Source organism: Hypanus sabinus, chromosome 2, assembly GCF_030144855.1.
Source record: "Hypanus sabinus isolate sHypSab1 chromosome 2, sHypSab1.hap1, whole genome shotgun sequence".
Lineage (NCBI taxonomy): Eukaryota > Metazoa > Chordata > Chondrichthyes > Myliobatiformes > Dasyatidae > Hypanus > Hypanus sabinus.
In genome coordinates this window covers 87,481,381-87,504,853 of record NC_082707.1, presented here as the reverse complement: position 1 = coordinate 87,504,853, position 23,473 = coordinate 87,481,381, and the positions used below count along the sequence as shown (strand labels likewise).

The 23,473-nt window shown below is 41.1% G+C and overlaps 1 protein-coding gene across 5 annotated transcripts in view; it reads left to right on the top strand.

Annotated features, from left to right (window-relative positions):
- Window positions 1–23,473, top strand: part of kif1aa (kinesin family member 1Aa) — a 320,477-nt gene that overhangs the window by 276,085 nt on the left and 20,919 nt on the right. For all 5 annotated transcript variants that reach the window (XM_059949994.1, XM_059950017.1, XM_059950003.1 and 2 more), the window contains 8 exons: window positions 2,857–2,971; window positions 4,094–4,227; window positions 6,952–7,013; window positions 10,241–10,386; window positions 11,820–12,026; window positions 16,837–16,908; window positions 18,315–18,436; window positions 22,589–22,732. In XM_059949994.1, the coding sequence (XP_059805977.1) occupies window positions 2,857–2,971; window positions 4,094–4,227; window positions 6,952–7,013; window positions 10,241–10,386; window positions 11,820–12,026; window positions 16,837–16,908; window positions 18,315–18,436; window positions 22,589–22,732 (1,002 nt within the window). The remainder of the gene's footprint in view (window positions 1–2,856; window positions 2,972–4,093; window positions 4,228–6,951; window positions 7,014–10,240; window positions 10,387–11,819; window positions 12,027–16,836; window positions 16,909–18,314; window positions 18,437–22,588; window positions 22,733–23,473) is intronic.

Here is a 23,473-nt window from a genome sequence, read left to right as displayed (position 1 = left end):
GAACATAATATTGTAATAACACTCATTGGCTCTAATTTGATCCATTATCCAGCACTTCTGTGTAATCAGCTGCAGCCACGTAAGAAGAGAGGTGCGGAGAACCTGAACTCTGTGTGGCTGGAGACCTACTAAGGCCCGGTATAAATGTTGGAATGAATTCACCATCTCACATTCTACTCACTTAGCCAGTATCTTCTCCATCTTCAGGGATTAAAATAGCGTAATCTCAATGATTAACCACAGCTGACAATGGAAGGGAGCTGGAGCTGATTATCAGCAGAGAGAAAGATGGGATACTGGGAGAGTGATGTATGGAGGAACTGGAGTAACATCATTCTAGATATGCTGATACAGGGAGCTGATGGGATGTGGTTACCAAACCCAGCAAAGGGGGAGGTTGCATAACTGCTACAAACCCATTGTTAAGTGGGAAGGATTGAAGCTGGGGGAAACAGTGCTGTAGTAACTGTGATGTCCTTAAAGGAAAGTTAGCAGAAAGAGCTGTCTTCGGTGGATTGAAAATAATGTGATGTACACAGACAGCCTCTTTGGTTTAACATACCAAATTATATCCAATTCTTGAAACAAGGTTTGAGGTTAGACCTACCCCATCCTGTTAGGGAGGGGTGGAATATTTTTAATGAGACAATTGAAAATCTTCCCTTGAGCCAGCCAAAAATGTATTAGTTATTCCCTTCCAGAATAAAACAAAATAAATGTGAGATTGCTAAAGTTGTTGAGTTGACTAATGTGACCGAGCAAGTGGCTCACATCAATGTCCCAGTGTCCCTGAGGACCCAGAGCTCATGAGCTACAAATACAATCCTTAGTTAGTCAGGAAGAGATTTTGTAAATGCACTGCAGGTTATTCAGCTTCTGTAAGAGAAAAACACAGGCAAAAAGAATCCATGTGAGGCCTCTTTATCTGAAGTTGCTAATACAAACATTCCATCAACCTAATTTCCCTAGCCCAGTCATGGTGCATTTTAAACATCTCTCTGTGCCTTTTTAACTTCTAGTAATAATTCCTAGATGTTTCCTGATAACTAAACTCACCAAAGCCATTGATGTCTTCTTGACTGAGACTTGCAGTTAATACATATTCAGGTTCCTGGCTGCTGAGTTGGACGATGGGAATCAGCATTAAAGTTTCCAGTGAAGCAGTCAGCCTGTCTGATTAAGAGTTTAATCTTGACACATGAACCAGTCCTGCCCATTCAATCCCTACCTGAAAACAACGCCACGTTACTTAGATGAATCGTTGTAATCAGTATAAAACTATAATGGACACCCCCATGTCCTGCTGTCCCTGTCTTTGTCTTCTGCTGCATAATGAATTCCTTGCATTCTGTATGTCTTTTTGGTCTTTGCACTTAATGTCCATGTTCAGTGTCTTTCATGCAAGCTTGTTACACATATCCTTCCTGTTGCTGTGTGTTCCACAGATGTTGTGTGGTGCTCTTCCAATGCTATCTGTCTTCACCTGACATACTACGTTCTTGTCAATAGTTGCCTTGCACTCCTTGCCTTTCACTAATAATTTGAGCAGTGAAAGATCGATTTATAAAACTCCAGCATTGAAATTAATTCAGAGGCAACATGCATTTTACTTTGTAGAAAAGGTGTTTGGTATTGTAAATGTCATCAAATTGTTTCTTGTTTTCTCTACAAGTAGCGGAGTTCAGTTTTATAGATGTGGGGATTGATAGAACTGTCTCCTTATAATTCTAATCACTAATACCTGATGGTTTTCCTATTTTTGTGACTGTGGGTCATATTCTCCCTCTGAACACTTTTGAGTTTACAGAAGTGAGCCAATATTTTTCTCACCTCTGGGTGTAACTGAAGATTTGATATAGAACAGTGCAGCACGTAGAGCTGAACATGATGCTGAATCAAACGAAAGCTCTCCTGCCCATACAGGATCCATATCCCTCCGTTCCCTGCATATTCATCTGGCTATCTAAATGCCACTATCTATATTTCTTGTACCACCATTGCTGGCAGTCCATTCCAGACACCCATTATTGTTTGTGTTTAAAAAAAAAACTTGCCTTGTCCATCTCCTTTAACTTTCGCCCTCTCAACTTAAATGCAAGCCCTCTGGAATTTGATATTTTTATCCTTGGCTATCTACCTTTCATAATTTTATATATTTCTGTCAGGTCTCCCATTAGCCTCCAACCTCTAGGTAAAACAATCCAGGTTTACCACTCCTTCAGCCTCTTTTCCAAAGCTCGCACATCCTTCCTGTAATGTAGTGACCAGAACTGCACACAATGCTCCCAAGCGTGCTGTAACCAAAGTTTTATATGGCTGTTATCCTTTGCATTCCCTGATTGCCTGAATTAGAGAGGTAATTGCCTGTGTTGTTTAGTAGGCAGTAAGGACAGCAGCTCAGTTTCTTTACACTGCACTTTAGTTATCTCTCAAGAGTTGTTAGAGTCTTTCACATTTATTACAAACCTCTCCCCCGTACGATTTGCACCTATCCCTCTCCCTGTTTCCCAATTTAGCTGACTCCCAATCTCCCCTTTCACAACTCATAATCATGACACCTGCAGGTGAATAATTAGCCAACAGTACACAGAGCAAACCATCAGGCATGTTCCCTTTGCCTGTTCTACCAGTCTTCTCAAGGAAATAACATCATCAGTAGCTGACATAATCAGTAGAACTGGGTTTATGCCAAATTACTCATTCAACAGCCAAAAATGTTTACAGATTTTCTATAAACCTTCGTGGCTAGTATATCTCCTATTGATTCCTGTTATTTGTGGAAGAAAACAAAAAACAAAATAGCTGAGTGGCGTTTGGGAAGTGGCATATGCTGACTGGATAGTACCCTTTTTGCAGAACTTTTTACCGATTTGAAGCAGGCTGGGACAGCTCCATGCACAACTCCCTGCTGCTCAACAGAGTGACCCCATATGGAGAGAAGATATACATGACGTTGTCTGCATATTTGGAGGTAGGAACCTGCTTTAATAAAAAGAATGTTTCCTGTGAATTTTGTTCTTTTTAAAGGTGTGGGTGTAAGAAGTGAAACAGTTTACATTTCCCATGCACATTTCTCAGTACATCCATGTAAGTATCAGTACAGATACCAATAAATATTTCAAGGAGAATGGGATGAATTAAATTTAAAATAATAATCTTTACACAGTTTCATCAAAAAACATTCGGAAGAACAGTGTGAATTAAATAAAGGAGAAAAATCTGTTTGTACAGTTTCATCAAATACTTTCAGAGAAAGCAACATCGGCCCAAACAGAAACTAAAACTCTTTCAAAATCCCTTCATTTGCGATTAGTTCCAGGGCAGATTCATTAAAACCACTTGGTCAAGTAAAACTCCATGCAATTTGTTCCATCAAGTAAAGTCTTTCTGGATCAGATGCAGCACAGGTTGGACATAAAACTCCCTCCACAGATTCAGCAACATTTCACATGTTTCATTGTTGCCCGAATGTAAGATTTTTTAAAACACGAGATTCTGCAGGTCTTCAGCAACACATAAAAATGCTAGCAGTGGAAGTCGGAGGCAAATTTGGGTCATTGTAGCAGAGGAAAAGCATTATGAGGATAGGCTTGGGACATGGACTGTTCCATGTAGCCATTGAAAGGGCATGTGTGGCCAGGGACCATGTGGGTGCCCATGGCTACAGCTTTTGTTGTAGAAAGTGGGAGGAGCCAAATGAGAAATCGTCGAGGGTGAGGACCAGTTCTGCCAGACAAGAGGACAGTGGTGGATGGAAACTGATTAGGTCTGTTGTCAGGAAAGAAGCAGTGAACCTTAAGACCTTCTTGATCGGGAGAGGAAGTTTATAGGAAATGAACATCCACAGTGAAAATAAGATGATCTGGGCTGGGAAACAAAATTATTGAAGTGAGGGAGAGCATGTGAAGTGTCACGGATGTAGGAAGAGACTGAAATGAGAGGAAGTAACATTTCTTAATTCCTTTTACCAGTCATCCTGCAACCTCTCCTTTGTAGCTTTTCAAGCATTTTTCTGTTTTGGCTGTGTGTAGGTGATCAATTGAATTGCTTTCCTGGACAATGCAGTTTATATAAACCCTTTTTAAAATTGTAGATGGAGAACTGCACACAGCCCACTGTCATCACCAAAGACTTCTGCATGGTTTTCTACACCCGTGACGCCAGGCTACCAGCCTCCCGCTCCATCCGTAACCTCTTTGGCAGTGGAACCCTCAAGCCTTCAGAAAGGTAGGTATTTGTCTGCTGCCAACAGCCTCCAGTTGGTCTCAGGTGCTCGTCTTCCCTCATGAAATGTATATCATGGTGTAGTACACACATATGAAGAGAGAGAGCTGTGGTGGTCAGTGTGCAGGGAATTAAAGCTCAAATTGATTGCATTACTGAGGTTATAGCAGGGGAGAAATAGGCTGAGATAAAGTAGGCTCTGGATTGGTTGGATAGATCATCGGGTTCTAAAGTTCAGTTTGCTTCATTCACAATCCCATTCTACATCGTAGAAGGAAACTCTTAATCTTTAGATCTACCTTATCATGGCTCACACATTTTATTTGTCTACTTGCTCTGTAACTGTAACGTGATATTCTGTTTTCCCAGTTGGCTTCAGCTTAGCACTACCTCAGTGTACTTGTGGACAGAATGATCTGCCCAAACTTTATCTCAGTACGTGTGACAATAATAAACTAGTTATCAATTACCAATAAGCTAAGTATGAAGATTGGAACCCATCTTTTCACCAGATCGGGGTATAAATTTGTATGCTAACACCCAAAAAAAGAGATTTGCAAAAATGAGTTTCACATTAGCATGTGACTTAGCACACATTATACTGGAAATTATCACCAGTTGTGATTAAGAATTTGTCTTGGTGGAAGAACTTTGTGCTTTATCGGTGATTTTACTGGTGTCCACAATATTCACAAAACTTGAACAGCAATGTAATACTCAAACATTTGTTTCTAATGGGATGTCCTACTGAGTTGATCTTCATAAGACTGGGATTGCTCACTTACAGAGAAAAAGAATGATGTTAATTACACTGCAGCATTATTTAAAGTGTTAGCCACAGTCAGTGGCAGAGTAGAGTGTAACTCAAACTGAAAGTAAATGGCCTGACTCTGATCACAGCGCTGGAGAGGGTGCAGAGGAGATTCACCACGATACTGCCAAGGATACCATAAAGAAAAGAGACTTAAAAGCTTTGGTTGTTTTACTTGGAGCAAAGTAGGCGAAGGGAGGACCTGATAGAACTGTATAAAATTGTGAGCATTAATAGAGGCACAGATGGAGTAGAAAATAAAATAATTTTCACCATGGAAGAACTGTTTAAGGCTGGAGGGCACATGTTTAGATGTGGAGAAAGAGGTTTAAAGGAATTTGAGGAAGAGTTATTTGCATGCAGAGGATGATTGCAATCTGTACACATTTCTTGAGACGGTGGTGGAGGCAGATACTCTCGGAATATTCAAGAGGAATCTGGATGAGCACTTTAATCTTCAATACATAGTAGGCTGTGGACCAGTTGCTAATAAATGGGACATTGTTGTGTAGGGGTGTTTATTTGCCAGTCGAAAACTGCTTCCACCGTGTCGGTCATTGTTTGGCTCGTTTGTAATCTGTAGCAGCTCTTTCCCATCAGTTGCCTTGTGAAGTGTCTAGTTTCAAACACCTCAGGTATAAGAAGAGCACCTGCAGAGGCCTGTTCTCTTTTCTTTGCCCCTAAGCAGGGCATGCTTCAAAAAACAAAAAAGTTGCTCCAGATGCATACTCTTAGCTAAAATTCTGTTTGTTAAATATTTAGTTTTGTAGTTTGTGTAACTGTGGGGGGGGGGGTGCGGGGAGGGCTTAAAAAGTTTGGTCAAATCTTTTACTCTTTGTAAATAAGTGATTAATATGCTTATTTGAAGCCAGTGTTTTCTATCTCACTCATCAAACCTGTGAACCTGCTTCCACATTATCCATATGCATAGAAATATACTTGATAGCTGGCATAGCTTTATTGGGTTGAAGGGTGTGTTTCTGTGTTGTGTGAGAGAAATCTGTGGCTAATAAAAATCATAGAACTGCAGATGTTGGAAATCTGAAATGAAGAAAGAAATGCTGGAAACACTTGGCAGGTCAGGCAGCATCAGTGGAAAGAGGAACAGTTAACATTTCAGGTTGGTTATATATTGTCAGAAATTGGCAAAGAAAACAAGTTCTAAGTTGCAGAGAAGATGGGGAAAGATGGATTGAACAACAAAACATTTCTGGGCGATGTGTGGTTGCTGTAGGAATGAATTGGGGATGAGGTATTATATCTAATTTAAGACAGTTAGAGAGAAATAAACATGAAAAATACTTGTAGTTATCTTTACACTCAGAGAATCATTAAGTTTTTCAATAATTTACCAGCAATAGATGAAGTAAAATAATAGACCTTCTTTTGGAGAAAGGAGAAATAACCAGAGGTTAATAGGTGGAATTCTGCTTGGGATGTTAATACCATTTTCCTAGATTTAAAAAAAAGGCTTTACCTTCTGATTGTCAGACCAGTTTAAGAAAAGGTCATCTCAGATCAGAAGAGAAGGTACAATGAAAGCTAAACAAACTGCTGGGGGATGTCAGTGGGTCAGGCAGCATCCAGAGCAGGAAATGGAGTGCACATTTCAGGTTGAGACCCTTCATCTGGAGACCTGTCCAGATGAAAATGTCAACTGTTCATTTCCCTCAGCAAATGCACCAGATTCCATCATCTGCAGTCTTTTGTGTCAAAGATGAAAGCTCATCTTCTCTTCATTGACAAGTCTACCAGATGATTTTTCTTCCTTCTTTGAATTTGCTGTCCAGCCTAGATCCTGTGTGGGTGAGAATACCATGGAGCTTTACCTGTGGTGTGTAAGATTATGTTGTGCAAGGTTTTGGAATCAGTCAAGTTTATGGAAGAATCCATGTTCTTTTGTTTTTATTCTATAGTAACCGAGTGACCGGTGTGTATGAACTAAGCCTGTGCCGGGTGGCAGACGCTGTGAGCCCAGGTAAGTCTGGTCACTGTTTAACTAGTCAAACCAACCAGTATGAGTTTATTTTGAGAAGTTTGTCAGGTTTAACGTCTTTTTGTTCCAGTTGTATGCCAGAGATTGACCACTTGTGACTGAACTTCCAGAAGGGGAGAAGTATCAAGCATTGAGTCGCCAGACCATTGATTCAGACCGCACACACTGCCACTGTTCCTGCAACGAGACATGTCAGAGCAGTGAACGTTCACTCAGAAACACAGCAGCCAGGAGTCACTCGAGCTCAGAGTGCCCCATGAGTATAATGGGAGTACCAAATTGCAAGGTTGCACTGTAGGCTGCGGATTGTTGAATCAGTAGCTATCCCCAGGACTGCTTCAATGCCTGACACTCTAGGTTTTCAAATGTGAATGGGCCACCACTTTAAAGAAAAGGACAGAGATTCCACTCGCTAACTATCTCAAACAGAATATAGTTCAGATTGGTAGACATGGACTTAAATGCTAAAATGCCAGCATCTACAGACTAGATAGCAATGAATCTACTTCCCAGTAATGAACCATCAGTAGCTGGAGATTCTGCTTCACAGGTTCAGTGTTGACTCCCTTTGCCCTCTATGTTGAGTTTACACATTCTATCCATCATCGGACAGGTTGCTCTTCTCGCATCCAAAATGTATTGTCAGAGGGTATCTACAAAATACCCTTTAGTGTAGGTTTGTGGTCAAAAAGAATCACAAGGCTCTTTGGTTAGCATTTTTAAGTTGCAAGTGAAATAAGGAGAGTGGGATAGGACTAATGGCAGCCAAATGGACCTAATGGGTTGAATGGCCTCCCACATCATTATATCCCATATCCCAAATTGAAAAATATATCAAATCTTTCTGAAGAGCACCTCCTCCTGTGCTCAAGTGTGAATATCATTTACTCCTGCCACCCACCGCCCCCCCCCCCAAAATCCTAATGCCAGTAAAATCTTCCTAGGATCCTCATCATGGTATTAAATATGACTGTTTCATCAACAGATACATGGTTATGGGGCACTGGATGTCGGTTTCAAGCTCTGCAAAGTAACCTTCCTTTGGATAAGGCCAGGTGCATTAGTAGTAAAGGCAGAGAGGAGTGTGGAAGCTTCCAGTGAAAGGCAGAACCTTGAGGGATGAGAATAACAAGTACAAGAGGGGCAAACATCCTGCTTTTAATTTAAAATCCCAAATCCAATATTTTCCAATCAGAAATATTGAAATCTAGTTTACAGAAATAGTATATGATTTTTACATAATAAGAGTATGAAATTTTGAAATATTCTTTTTCAGAACCTGTTGAAAAGGTTTATTCCTTTTATACAGTTTATATCATGGAACGATACAGCACAAAATCAGGCCTACCACCAATACCCATATACCCATACACCAAATTTTGTGGTAGTCTAATTCTCCCTATATTTTATTACAACACACACAAAATGCAGATGGAACTCAGCAGGTCAGGCAGCATCTCTGGAAGAAAATGAACAGTCAGTGTTTCAGGCCAGGACCATTCATCAGAACATTATCATCTTTTCATCATCTATTCTCCCAAGATCCTAGCACTCACTTACACATTAGGGGCTATTTGCAATAACCTACTCATCTGGATACGAGAGGAAACCGGAGCAGCCAGAGGTGTATAAGATAATGAGAGGCGTTGATCGTGTGGATAGTTAGAGGCTTTTTCCCAGGGCTGAAATGGCTAACATGAGAGCACATAGTTTTAAGGTGCTTGGAAGTAGGTGCAGAGGAGATGTCGGGGTAAGTTTTTTACGCAGAGTGATAAGTGCTTGGAATAGACTGCCGGCAGTGGTGGGGTTGGATACGATAGGGTCTTTTAAGAGACTTTTGGATAGGTACATGGAGCTTAGAAAAATAGAGGGCTATAGGTAAGCTTAGGTAGTTCTAAGGTAAGGACATGTTCGGCACAGCTTTGTGGGCCGAAGGGCCTGTATTGTGCTGTAGGTTTTCTATGTTTCTATGAAACAAACAAGGAGCACATGAATAGATCACAGAAGGTCAGATCATATGGTACCGTGAGGCAGTGGCTTTACTGTCTGTGTCATTGTGACCCCCCCCCCACCCCTGTTTCAATTGTAAAAAATACATAATTTTTATTTGAACATGATTTTCAGTTTTCTATGTGATTATGCTGCAGAGAGGGTGAAGGGGATACAGCAGGATTTTTGTTAGGAAGAAGGATTGGATAGGTTGGTTTTGTTTACCTGGAGCAAAGTAGTCAAAGGGGTGACATGATAGAGCCACATAAAATTACAGGGGGCATAGTATATAGGGTAGGTGTTTAGAATCCTTTTCTCTTGGAAAGGATATCAAAAATAAGCAGATATAAGTAGAGAGTGAGAGGAAATTTTAAATGGATCTGAGGGGACATGGTAGCGTAGTGGTTAGCACAAAGCTTTACAGTACCAGCAACCCAGGTTCAATTCCCGCCGCTGCCTGTACGGTGTGACCGCATGGGTTTCCTCCCACAATCCAAAGCCCTACCAGTTGGTAGGTTAATCTAGTCATTGTAAATTATCCTTTGATTAGGCTAGGATTAATTGGCGGGGGGGAGTGTTGCTGGACGGGAGGATATATTCCACACTGTATCTCAATAAATAAATCTCCCCCTCCCCACTATTGTTATTATCTGGAACTGAATGCTAGAGGAGTCAGATACAATTACTACACTTAAGTACACCTTAAGCAGGTACTTAAAATGGGAAAGGTATTGAAAATTAGGGTTGAAGAGCTCATTTCTATGTTGTATAACTCTGTAACTCAATGTTAATGGCTAAATATTTCTGGTTTGAGAGCAACAATCTTATATTTTCTTGATTACTAACTCCACTCTTCATATTTCCCAATGGATCTTGATGATTTTTTCCACAATAATAAAAGTTTTTAAATAACATATTTAATACAACAAAGTCTCAGAATATTGCTGGGTGCAGACCCTCATGGAAACAAATCAACAGGCCATATTACAAACTGAAATCAATGCATTGGAGTAAAGTCAGAAACTTAGGAACCTCACCAAATTGTTTTCAGTTACAGTCGAGGGCTGAATCTTGGCATGTATGGTTAGTAGGACTCCCTGCCTTCCTATGGTTGGAACTGACATTATGTTCTGGAGAGCAAAAACGTTCATAGATCTCTGTTTAACAAACTGATTCTAACAGCACTTTGCATCACACTTAACATAATTTATTATTTGCAGGCATGCAGCGAAGACGCAGGCGGGTCCTCGACACTTCAGTTGCTTACGTCCGTGGCGAAGAGAATCTAGCTGGATGGCGACCTCGAAGTGATAGCCTCATTCTGGACCACCAGTGGGAATTGGAGAAACTCAGCCTATTACAGGAGGTTAAGAAATTCCACAATTGTCAAGGGAATCTTGGATGATGGGACAAAATTTTGAACTTTTCAAGAATTTTACACAAACCTCAGTGATCATATTCCTTCCTTTTTCTCCCCTCGGACCAGCTGATGATAAGCTTGCAACTGAGGCTCTGATATCTCACCAGAAGTGTCCCATCTTCAAATGTGTGTCTGGAGAGCAAGTGGCTTTATGACTTCCATTTGATGAGGGAGACAAGGAGTAGCCGCACTAGAGTCAGTGAAGTCTGCATCCTGTGGAAATATAATCTTAATGCGTGCACTTGTTTCAAGTTGTTCTGCACTAATTGAGTTTAAGATCACAGTACAGTATAGCCCATTTCATAAAACAGTAAATGCCAAGATTGAATTACCCTGTTGTGGGGTTCTGTTCACTTTATGGGACTTCAAGAATGTTATTAAAATACCCACCCTTTTGGAAGTAATCCTATCAGTTGGTACTTCATTTATAATTATAAATATAGTCATTTATAATTGAGTTAGTCACAGATGGTGGCCTTTTAATTTTGGTTAAAGTACCTACTCTTTGTGCTGAACTTAGTTCTGCAATTAAATCTCCAACAAATTACCAGTATTAAATAAATAATTGCTTATTTCATGCATCATTGCTATTCTGTTTTAAAACAATTGCAATGATTCTGGGGAACTTTACATTCAGTAAGAAGCAACTGAGTTTGAATGTTAAAGCTTAAACTAAGGAAACTTCTCAAAGCCAAGCAAATTACTGAATACAATTGATGGTACCCAAACCAGACACAATCGCCCTTATTTTAGTTTGGAACGATCCTGAATTGAAGAAATTCTACACACATTTGGCAGTGAGTTTAGGAACTTCTGGTATCACTCAGAAGAACTTTGTGGCGGGTTAGGACCCTGGTAGGATAAAGACAGGAGATCGTGGGTATAGGAATCTGGAACAGCAAACAACCTGCTGGAGGAACTCAGCAGGTCAAGCAGCATATGTGAGGGAAATAGAATTCTTAATGCCTCAGGTAGATTCCTTTTCCCTCAGAAATGCTGCTCAACCTGCAGAGTCCCTCCAGGAGATTGTGTTTTGTACATGGTAGGATAGGGTGTTCTACAAATCTCATAAATGTCCCTCAAAGAAGGAACTGTCAGACTTACTTCTTCAAGGCGATTCCACTATTGTAGCCAAATTAAACAAATTTCAAAAACAGTTGCGAATATGCTTTGTGTTTTGGACTGTAAGGAGTTTGTACATTCTCCCCTGATTGTATGGGTTTCCTTCAGGTCCTTCGATTTCCGCCCATATTCCAAAGTAGGTTAATTGGTCACATGGGTGCAGTTGAGCCACACAAGGGCTTATTGGGCCAGAAAGACCTATTGTCACACTGTATCTCTAAATGAAATAAAATCCTTGCCTTTTATTTGGTTCACAGGTGGAAAAGACGAGACACTATCTGCTATTGCGTGAGAAGTTGGAGACCATGTTGAGGTCTGGCTGTGAATCTGTATCGTCATACACCAGTGAAGACCTTAGTGAATCCCAGAGCATCTCATCATATAGCTTGCACTCAACAGGAAGCAATGACATTCCACCCTCCAGCTATACCACCACCGAGCGCCAGAAAGAATTAGCAGCTAAGGTAAGAATTCAAGCAAAGACTTATTGCCTTTTGAGGTCAGGGGACAAGTCTTGGTGTATTTATTCATGGAATGGAAAATAAGACCAAAAAAGATCACATCCTTGCTTTTATATTCTAATCCTCTTGAAATGGATGCTAATATTGCTTGTGCCTTCCTTACCGCTGATTCAACCTGCAAGTTAACCTTTAGGGAATCCTGCACGAGGACTCCCAAGACCATTTGCACCTCTGATTTTTGAATTCTCGTTCCCTTTAGAAAACAGCCTACATCTATGTTCCTATCAAAGTGCATGACCATACACTTCCCTACACTATATTCCATCTTCCACTTCTTTGCCCATTCTCCTAATTGGTCTAAGTCCTTCTACAGACTCCCTGCTTCTTCAACACAACCTGTCCCTCACCCATCTTCATATCATCCACAAACCTGGCCATAAAGCCATCAATTCCATCATCCAAATCATTGACATATAACATATAAAGAAGTGGCCCCTGCAAAACATCACCAGTCACCGGCAGCCAAATAGTGAAGGCCCCCTTTATTCTCAGTCTTTATCTCCTGCCAGTCTTCAATCTATGCAAGGATCTTTCATGTAATTGATGCACCATCAATAACTCTCCGAGACGTGAGGTGAGATATAGGCTTTTATTGGCTGGAAGAAAGAACAAGCAGCAATTGACCACCACACTGCATCCTGGAGACTGAGGCCGGGGCGGTGTCCCCAATCGCCTTTATACCGGGGTCCGTGGGAGGAACCACAGGAGCAGTCAGCAGGGGGGGAGCGTGTCCAGACAGGTACATGTAGTTCACCACAGTAATACAATGAGCTCTTAACTTGTTAAGGAGCTTCATGTGTGTACTTTGTCAAAGGCCTCTGAAAATCCAAGTAAACAACATCCACTAACTCTCTTTGATCTGTCCTGCCTGTTACTTTCTCAAAGAATTCCAACAGATTTGTCAGGCAAGATTTTCCCTTCAAGGAAACCAGACTGACTTACACCTAAACCATTTATTCTTTCCTTTTATTCTGACAGGACTATACAAATTCTGCGCTCCCACTTACTAAGAACAACTTTGCCAAAGAACCACCTATTCCAATCCACACTTGCCAGATTCGTTCTGTTACAATAAGCATTGGCCTTTCTCCAAACTAGAATCTCAACCCGAGGACCAGACCTCTCTTTCCCATAACTAATGGCATTATGATCACTAGATGCAAAGTGTTCACCTATGCAAACTTCTATCATGTGCCCTGTCTCATTCTCTAATAGGAGATCTGTTATCACACTTCTTTCTAGTTGGGACTTCTATGCTGATTAAGAAAATTTTCCTGAAGTCATTTGACAAACTCTTTCCCACCCAGCTCTTTTACAATGAGGGAGTCCCATTCAATATGTGGAAAGTTAAACTCACTTACTATCACAACCTTATGTATCTTGCAGTAGTCTACAATTTCTCTACAAAGTTGCTTCTCTAAATCCTGCAGACTGTTGGGTGGTCTATAATAAAGTCATACCATTTTTATTCCTCCATTTTACCCATAAAGCCTCACTAAACAAGCGCTCAAGTCTGTCCTGACTGAGCACTGCCATGATATTTTCCCTGACTAATAATGTCACCCGTCTCTCTTGAATCCTTCCCACTCTGTTGTGCCTGAAAAAAACAGAACCCCAGAGCACTGAATTGTCAGTGCTGCCCCTCCTGCAACCAAGTCTCACAAATGGCTACAGTGTCATAATTCCACGTACTGATCCATCCCCTAAGCTCATCCTACAATTCTTGTTGCATTGAAATGTACACAGCTCAGAACATGAGTCCCACCATGCTCAACCTTTTGATTCCTGGCTTTGTATGTAGGTTTAACAACATCTATCTCCACAACCACTACACTTCTTGTTCTGGTGCACTGGTTCCCATTCCTTTGCAACTCCCATTTAAACCCCACACCCATCATGGACTTTAGTTCTCCAGAACTGTTACAGACCTGTTTCAGAACCCTGAGAGGTAGTCTGTCAGGTCCAGGTGAGTTATCTATCTTCAGACCTTTCAGCTTTCCCAGCACCTTCTCCTTAATAATTGCAGTTACACTGACTTTTGCCCCCTGACACTCTTGAATTTCTGGCATACTTCTAGTGTCTTCCATAGTGATGATTGATGCAAAATACTCTTTAAGTTTGCCCAACATCTCTTTCTCCCCTATTACTACCTCCCCAGCATTGTTTTCCAGTGCTCCAATATCCACGTTCACCTCTCCTTTACTCTTTATATGTCTAAAAACACTTCTGGTATCCTCTTATATTATTGGCAAGCTTACCTTCATATTTTGTCTTTTCTCTCCTTATGACTTTTTATTTCTCTTCTGTTGGTTTTTAAAATCTTCCCAATCCTCTAACTTCCCATTATTTTTTGCTATATTACATGCCCTCCCTTTTGCTTTTATGCTGTCTTTGACTTCCCTTGTCAGCCACGGTTGCCTCATCTTCCCTTTAGAATACTTCTTCATCAGTGGGCTGTATCTATCCTGTGCTTCTGAATTGTACCCTGAAACTCCAGATAGTACAAAGTCAGCATGGTTTCCTTCAGGGAAAATCCTGCCCGACAGACTTGTTGGAATTCTTTGAGGAGATTACGAGTAGGATAGATAAAGGGGATGCAGCAGATGTTGTATATTTGGACTTTCAGAAAGTCTTTAACAAGATGCCACATATGAAGCTGCTTACCAACTTAAGAGCCCATGGTATTACAGAAAAGTTACTAACATGGTTAGAGTATTGCCCAATTGGTAGGGGGCAGCGAGTGGAAATAAAAGGATCCTTTTCTGGTTGGCTGCCAGTGACTAGTGGTGTTCTGCAGGAATCAGTGTTGGGATGGCTTCTCTTTATGCTGTATATAAATGATTTAGATGATGGAATAGATGGCTTTGTTGCCAAGTTTGCAGATGATACGAAGATTGGTGGAGGGTCATGTAGTGTTGAAGAAACAGGTAGGATGCAAAGGGACTTTGACAGATTAGGAGAATGGGTAGTAGAAATAAATGTGTGGACTATTTTCTAAATGGGGAGAAAATCAATGAATCTGAGATGCAAAAGGACTTGGGAGTCCTTGAGCAGAACACCCTAAAGGTTAACTTGTAGGTTGAGTTTGTGGTGAGGAAGGCAAATGCAATGTTAGCACTCATTTCAAGAGGTCTAGAGTACACGAGCCAGGATGTGATGCTGAGGCTTTATAAAGCACTGGTGAGGCCTCACCTTGAGTATTATGAACAGTTTTGAGCCCCTCATCTTAGAAAAGGCATTGCTGGCATTGGAGAGGGTCCAGAAGAGATTCAGAAGGATAATTCCAGGAATGAAAGGGTTATCATATGAGGAGCGAATGGTGGCTCTGGGTCTGTACTCACTGGAATTCAGAAGAATGAGGGAGGATCTCATTGAAACCTTTCGAATGTTGAAGGGCCTAGACAGAGTAAATGTGATAAGGATGTATCCCATGGTGGAAGAGTCTAGGACAAGAGGGCACAGCCTCAGAATAGAGGGGTGTCCATTCAAAAAGAGATGCAGAGTAATTTCTTTAGCCAAAGGGTGGTGAATTTGTGGAATTTGTTGCCACAGGCAGCTGTGGAGGCCAGCTCGTTTGGTGTATTTAAGGCAGAGATTGATAGGTTCTTGATTGGACATGGCATCAAAGGTTACGAGGAGAAGCCTAGGAACTGGGGTTGAGGAAGAGGAAAAAAAAGGATCAGCCATGATTGAATGGTGGAGCAGACTCTCGATGGTCCAGATGGCCTAATTCTGCTCCTAAGTCTTAGGGTCTTATGGTCTTATTACTTTTTTGCTATCATCCCTGCTAGTATCCCTTCCAATCAACTGTGGCCAGCTCCTCTCTCATGCCTCTGTATTTCCCTTTACTCCACTGAAATACTGATACATCTGATTTTATCTTCCTCTCAAACCGCAGGCTGAATTCAATCATAGTATAATCTCTGCCTCCTTTGCGTTAAGTAAATCTGCTTCATTACACAACGCTTAATCCAGAATTGTCCAGAAATGTGTATCCTTGGAAGTATAGTAGAGAGGAATTGTTCAATTCTGGCAGCACAGATAGAGAAGTTGGTATTGAAGTCATACAGGATGTTAGCATTTACTTACCCAGGTATAAAATATAAGAGCTCATGTTACAGCTAGAGTGCTATGCATGATTCTGATTGCTGTACAATGGGAAGACACAAATGGGATTCACTAAAATGTTGCCTGGGATGAAACAGTTCAGACTGGTTAGGCTGGAGAATGTTTTCCTTGAAGCAGAGAAGGCTGGGGGGTCGTGTACGAGACAGTAATCAAAATTATGACGCATAGATAGGTTTGATTATAAGAGATCTGAAACCGGAGGGCATCGGTTTACTATGAGGAGTGAGAGGGTTAGGAGGAATTAGAGGAAAAATTATTTTGCCCAGAGAATCTGGAACACACTGTCTGGGAGGATGATGGAAGCAGATACTCCCACAACATTTAAGAGGATCAAGATGAGCATTTGAATTGCCAAGTCATTGAAGCCCATAGACCAGGAGCTGACAAAGGAGATTAGTATAGTTAGGTAGGTCTGGTTCTGTGCTGAAAGACTCTATAACTCCTTAAAAAGGAGGACTGCCGAACAGGATGGTTGATAGAAGTGAGGTATACAGCATCTAAGAGCTTTTGAAAGGGATGGGATTCCAGACGGGACCATTGATAGAGAAAAGGTACAATGTGCAATTAGTGTGGTTTACTGAAAGGAATTCTAACAACAAACTAATGGGTGTTTTCTGCCTTACAGTGCCTCCGACTCTTGTCCCACACATTCAACCGGGAGTATAGCCACGTCTGTATCAGTGCCAGTGAGAGCAAGGTATCTGAAGAGTTGGTGTATTGTCAAATTAACTCAAGCCTTGATGGAGTGAGTGAGTGAGTGTGTGTGTGTGTGTGAGAGAGAGAGAGAGAGAGAGAGAGAGTGTGTATGTGTAAAAGAGAGCAAGGCTGGTCTGCATGAGATGGCCATTTATCACTAAACTGCTTTGAGTTTAGCAGGGAAATTAATGAGCATCAAATAAAACGCAAGTAATACATCATTGCCACCATGTTACAAGTAGTATGAGACTGGATTGTTGGTTGAATGCATCTCCTTGACAATAGAGGTCAAATGATCCATCAGGGTAAATGGCACAGAAACTTCAGACCAAGTTTTCTCTCTGTGTTGACTCAGTAAAGGCCGGGTTCAGCTGTAAATCATTTTGACATAAATCAAATGTATGTATTTATATTCCACTCAAATTTGTTTAAATATATCTTAATGTTTTATTTCACTCATATCTCTAATGGATGTATGAAGTTTATTTTGTGAGTTCACTGGGATCCCTTTTTGGGCAGTAATTAGTACATAATTAATTCATAGAGGGAGCAGCATACTGTTCAGTGATATATACCATTAGAAGCAAAGGACCTATTACCGAGCTTTTCAAAAATACCACCATGAACAACTTTCCAGTCACTAAAGCACATGCCCACCATTACCATTCAACCAGACTTGGACCCAGTCTCCTACCTTACCTTTGATTCCATGAGCTTTTAATTTACTGATCAGTATGTCAATTAGTTTTCCCAGATCAGGCAGTATGAAAGATAAGACAATCGTAAACCATCCTTCCACAGAGCTATTAACTGTCATCCAAAAATGACCCTTTATTTAATCCATAGAGACAATTTTTGATTGGTCTGTTCTTTATAAATAATGATTTTCTCTGTCCTTTGGAATTATTTGAACTGTCCCACCACTGGTGTCAAGTTGACTAGCCAGTGGTTGGTCAACTCTTTCTTCCCTTCGGAAGCAAATGTACCATGTTGATAATCCCCCAGCTCCCCATCAGCACATCTCCAGGCAGAAAGGGTTGGAGAATAATTGCCAGAACCTATGCTGTCTTCAAGCTGGGCATTTTAGCAAACTTAAAAATGCTAAACCCTTTAATATTATCTCCCTGTTTTTATCATATTTAAAAGTTTCAACTTCAGCACACTCAATAATTTTTGTGAAGATAGTTTCAATATAATCATCTAAAAAACATTATCCATGGTCTTTTGTTCCACACACCAGTTGTCTTGTTACTCTCTCAGTGTTGGATAGCAGCTATAGTCACCGAGTCCAGGATGAGTCTTTGTAAAGAGCAGAGAAACGAACATCAACGTGTGGCATACTATTTACATAGGATGGTTGAAATAATACATTGATGCTAAACTTTATTGGATGCTTCTGTTTTTCAGCTCTCTGAGATGTCTGTTACATTGACGAGGGACACATCATTCTCTGCACTGAGCAATACCACGCTGCCTCCATCTTCCACCTGTCCTTCTTTACTGGAAGGGCAGTTTATCTCAGAGCTGAGGTTAGAATCCATGTATTACTTTTGCGTTTTATCTGTTTTCTAGATGATGTCTGTCAGCTACAGGAAACCTGTGAATAATGGGTGAGGAGCACCTCTTAGAAGATCAGTACTGGTTTGGATCCTTGGCAGACACCATATTTTGACTGTCTCTGAGAAATATAGAATGCACTATGATTTGTTAGTTCAGAGAGTTGAACAGTTTATAAGAGTTTGTTGTAGTTAGAGTATAAGGTATAGTAAAGAACATTGAGCTAAAATATGAGGAGATTACAAGGAAATGGTACATGAAGGGACATGGGGTATCTGAAGGATCGTAAGAATCGATACTGTACTTTAGTACGTTAAAGTGAGGAGCTTCGGAACACTAAAGCACAGGTTATAAAAGTGTTGCTAACTTGAGTGCAACAGCAAGGGTGATAGAGTTTATGAGATAGTGCTGTAACAAGTCAAGTAAAGTGAGAACAAGATATATCATGTAGTACACTTGATATCAATAAGAATATAACAGTAAATAATATTTGATATATCTGCAGACGTTACAGTGAAAGATAAGTGAATTTACAGCACTGAGTATGGGGTAGATGGGATGTTCTGTGGTATGTTGGTATAAGAGGCTTTACTGGATTACATTTGCAATTCTGAATCCACTGTTTGGCCTCATTATTTGTGGGTATGTGAGGATCTTGGACTGTCATCAGAAGGAGACCCTATCTTAAGACAGATTTTTTGGTTAGTAAAGCAATAACTTCAGAATCAGGAACAGATTTAATATCATTGGCATATGTTGTGAAATGTGTTATGCGGCAACAGTATAAAAACTATAAATTACAATAAGTATATATTAAAAAACTAAAATGATTAGTGCAAAAAGAGGTTCATTGGCCATTCATAAATCTGGTGGGAGAGGGGAAGAAGCTGTTCCTGAAATGTTGAGTGTGTGTCTTCAGGCTCCTCCACCTCCTTCCTGATGGTTGCAATGAGAAGAGGTCATGGGGATCCTTAATGATGGACGCTGCCTTTTTGAGGCCTCATCTTTAGAAGATACCCTTGGTGCTGGGGCGAGTGCCCATGATGAAACTGACTAAGTTTGCAACTTTCTGCAGCTTTTTCTGATCCTGCACAGTGGCCCCTCCATACCAAACGGTGATGCAATCAGTTAGAATGTTCTCCACAATACATCTGTAGAACATTGCTGGGCCCAGGATAGATCCTCAGAGATGTTAACACCCAGCAACTTGAAACAGCTCACCCTTTCCACAGATTCCTCGATGCAAACTGGTCTGTGTTCCCTTGTCTTAGCCTTCCTGAAGTCCACAATCAATTCCCTGGTCTTAGGGATGTTGAGTGCAACCACTCAACCAGCTGATCTTTCTCACTCCTGTACGCCTTTTTGTCACCATCTGAAATTCTATCAACAGTAGTTGTATAGTCGGCAAATTTACAGATGTAGTTTGATTGTGCCGAGCCACACAGACGTGGGTGTGGAGAGAGTAAAGCAGTGGGCGAAGTGCACATCCTTGACGTGTGCTAGTGTTGATTGTCAGCGAGGAGGAGATGTTATTTCTGATATGCACGGACTATGGTCTCCCAGTGAAGATGTCAATGATCCAGTTGCAAAGGGAGGTACAGAAGCCCAGGTTTTGGAGCTTTGTGATTAGAACAGAGGGTATGATTGTGTTGAATGCTGAGCTGTAGTCAATAAACAGCAGCCTGATGTAAGTATTACTATTGTCCAGGTGATCCAAGGCTGGGGAGAGCCAGTGAGATTGCACCTGCTGTAGACATATTGTAGTGATAGGCAAATTGCAGTGGGTCCAGGTCCAGGTCCATGCACGGGCAGGAGTTGATTCTATCCTTGACCAGTCTCTCAAAGCACTTCATCACAGTCGATGTGAGTACCACTCACTGATAGTCATTAAGGCAGCTCGCTTTGCTCTTCTTGGGCACTGCTATGATTGCTACCCTCTTGAAGGAGGTGGGAACCTCCGACTGCAGCAGTGAGAGACTGAAGATGTCCTTGAACACTGCTGCCAGTTGGTTGGCACAAGTTTTCAGTGCCCTACCAGGTACACCATCAGGGCCTGATGCCTGTGATGCTTCACCCTCTTGAAGGATTTTCTGACATCAGCCTCTGAGACAGAAATCATAGGGTCACTGGATTCTGCGGGGGGGGGGGGGGAATTTGCATAGATGCAGTTTTATTGTCCCATTCAAAGTGTGAATAAAAGGCATTGAGCTCACCTGGGAGTGACGCATCTCCACTATTCATGATGTTAGGTATCACTTTGTAGGAAGAAATAGCCTGTAAACCCCGACAGAGCTGATGTCTATCCCCAATCAGAGTTGTTCTTTTGTTTTTAAGAAAGCCTTCTGTAGGTCATACCTGGACTTCCTGTATAGCTCTGGATCACTGGTCTGGAATGCCATAGATCTAGCCCTCAGCAGACTGCGAACCTTTTGGTTTATCCACGGCTTTTGATGTGGGTATGGCCGATATGTTCCCAAAGGCACATGCTCATCCATGCAGATGTTGATGAAGTTGGTGACAAAAGTGGCGTATTTATTCAGACTCAAAGATGAAGCCCTGAATATTGTCCAGTCCACTGACTCAAAACAGTCCCGTAAGCACTCCTTCACCTGCCTTGACCACGCCTTCCGAGTCCTCACCACTAGTGCTGCGGCTTTTAGTCTCGGCCTACACGTGGGTGTAGACTTCAATGTAATATGACCAAAGTTTTGGAAGTAATAAACAATATGCAGGTCAGTCCCAGGTTACAAATCCCAACTAATGGACACACCTACAGGTGAGCGAACACCCATAACATTACAATGTACAAACATACAAATTCCTATGAATGGCCAAACAAAAAGAAAGATGAAACATAGAAAACCTACAGCACGATACAGGCCCTTTGGCCCACAAAGCTATGCCAAACATTCCCTACCTTAGAAATTACCCAGGGTTACCCATAGCCCTCTATTTTTCTAAGCTCCTTGAACTTATCCAGGAGTATCTTAAAAGACCTTATTGTTTCCACCTCCACCACCGGCAGCCTATTCCACACACTCACCACTCCCTGCAGAAAAAACTTACCCCTGACATCTGCTCTGTACCTACTTCCAAGCACCTTAAAACTGTGCCCTCTTGTGCTAGCCATTTTAGCCCTGGGAAAAAGCCTCTGACTATCCACACGATCAGTGCCTCTCATCATCTTATACACCTCTGTCAGGTCACCTCTCATCCTCCGTCGCTCGAAGGAGAAAAGGCTGAGTTCACTCAACCTATTCTTGTAAGGCATGCTCCCCAATCCAGGCAACATCCTTGTAAATCTCCTCTGTACCCTTTCTGTGGTTTCCACATCCTTCCTGTGGGTCTGACCAGGGTCCTATATAGCTACAACATTACCTATCGGCTCTTAAACTCATTCGCACGATTGATGATGGCCAATGCACCGTATGCCTTCTTAACCACAGGGTGAACAGATATAGTGCTTAACCACAGATCTAGTGCTTCTCTGAAGTATATGACTGAGTAAATTTCTCTTGGGCTTCCAGCCAGGTATGGGTATCAATTATAACTGACGCTTCAATGACAAACTCTGCCATCTTCTTCCAGGAGGGCAGAGTTTATCATTGAAACGTCAGTTATAATTGTCGTACCCAGCTGGAAGCCCAAGAAGTTTATTAATAATGGCAAAACTAGTTTCCAGTCTCTCTTCACTTTTACTAATGGATCTTTCCTATCAGTTTAACGAGCTTTTGAAGTAATTCATTACAATACTGTGGAGTAATTAATATAATAGTATATGATATTTTGAAAGTAGTCATATCTAGTGATTTTTGTGTATTTCCTGACTTATGAACAAAATTGACTTTTGGATGTCTATAAAATTGAAACCTACATATGAATGAGATCCAACTATATTGAAAATTTCAGTGTATATTTTTATGAATGGAAAGCTTATCTGGGACAGCATGTAGACGTTTTCCAGTTCATGGCCGCAGGATTGATAGCTATTTGAGGTAGGAAGAAAAGGGAAGTAACAAATACAAAATGAGAAAACATAGGTAGCATCTTAACTAATCTCTAGAGTAACTGGTCTATGCTTAATGATGACATATCGCTTTAAAACGTTATAATCTCTATACCAGGACCCCTGAAAACCAATCCAGAGCGATTAGTCCAGATCCTGATGCAGTACAAGATGGAATACCCAAGAAATCTCCTGTGCAGGGCAAGGACGAGAAAGGAGGCCCTCGCATGTTTGTGGCTGATATCCAGGAGATTCGAGTGAGGTATGGCTTTAATGTGACCATTTCTACATTTACACATAAAAAGCATTAACTTTCAGAGCATTAATCTTCCACCATAATGACAAAACTCCCCTTCCTATACTATTCTCTTCACCCGTGGTTACGTGCATCCAGTCCTGATGAAGGGTCTCGACCCGAAACGTTGACTGTTTACTCTTTTCCATAGATGCTGGCTGGCCTGCTGAGTTCCTCCAGCATTTTGTGTGCTGCTTTGGATCGCCAGCATCTGCAGGTTTTCATGTGTTTGGAAAACTCTTACATTGCAGGAAATTTCAATTCCACACCCTTGAAGTATCAGCATATTTCTGCAGGAGAATTTTAGATATTCACTTAACTTTAAACAAGTTTTTCCAATTTTATTTCTATATGTTATGATTATGCATCGTTGTTTTGGACTCCATTTCTGTAGAGGCAACTATTTATTCAAATTAGATATTTCATTTAGAAATTTCATTTTAAATTTATATAATTAGAATGTACAAGCCTACCTTATACAACCTGTATTTATGTTTTAAAACACAAGAGATTCTGCAGAGAAAAACACACAAAATGCTAGAGGTACCCAGTAGGTCAGGCAGCAGCTATGGAAATAAATAAACAGTTGATGTTTTCAGAAAAGAGCCTTCATCAGGACTGGAAAGGGAGAGGGAAGACAAAGATTATAATTTAATCCATTTAGCCCCTTTATAGAAAATGAGCAGGAAGAGGGAATGGAGACAGAGC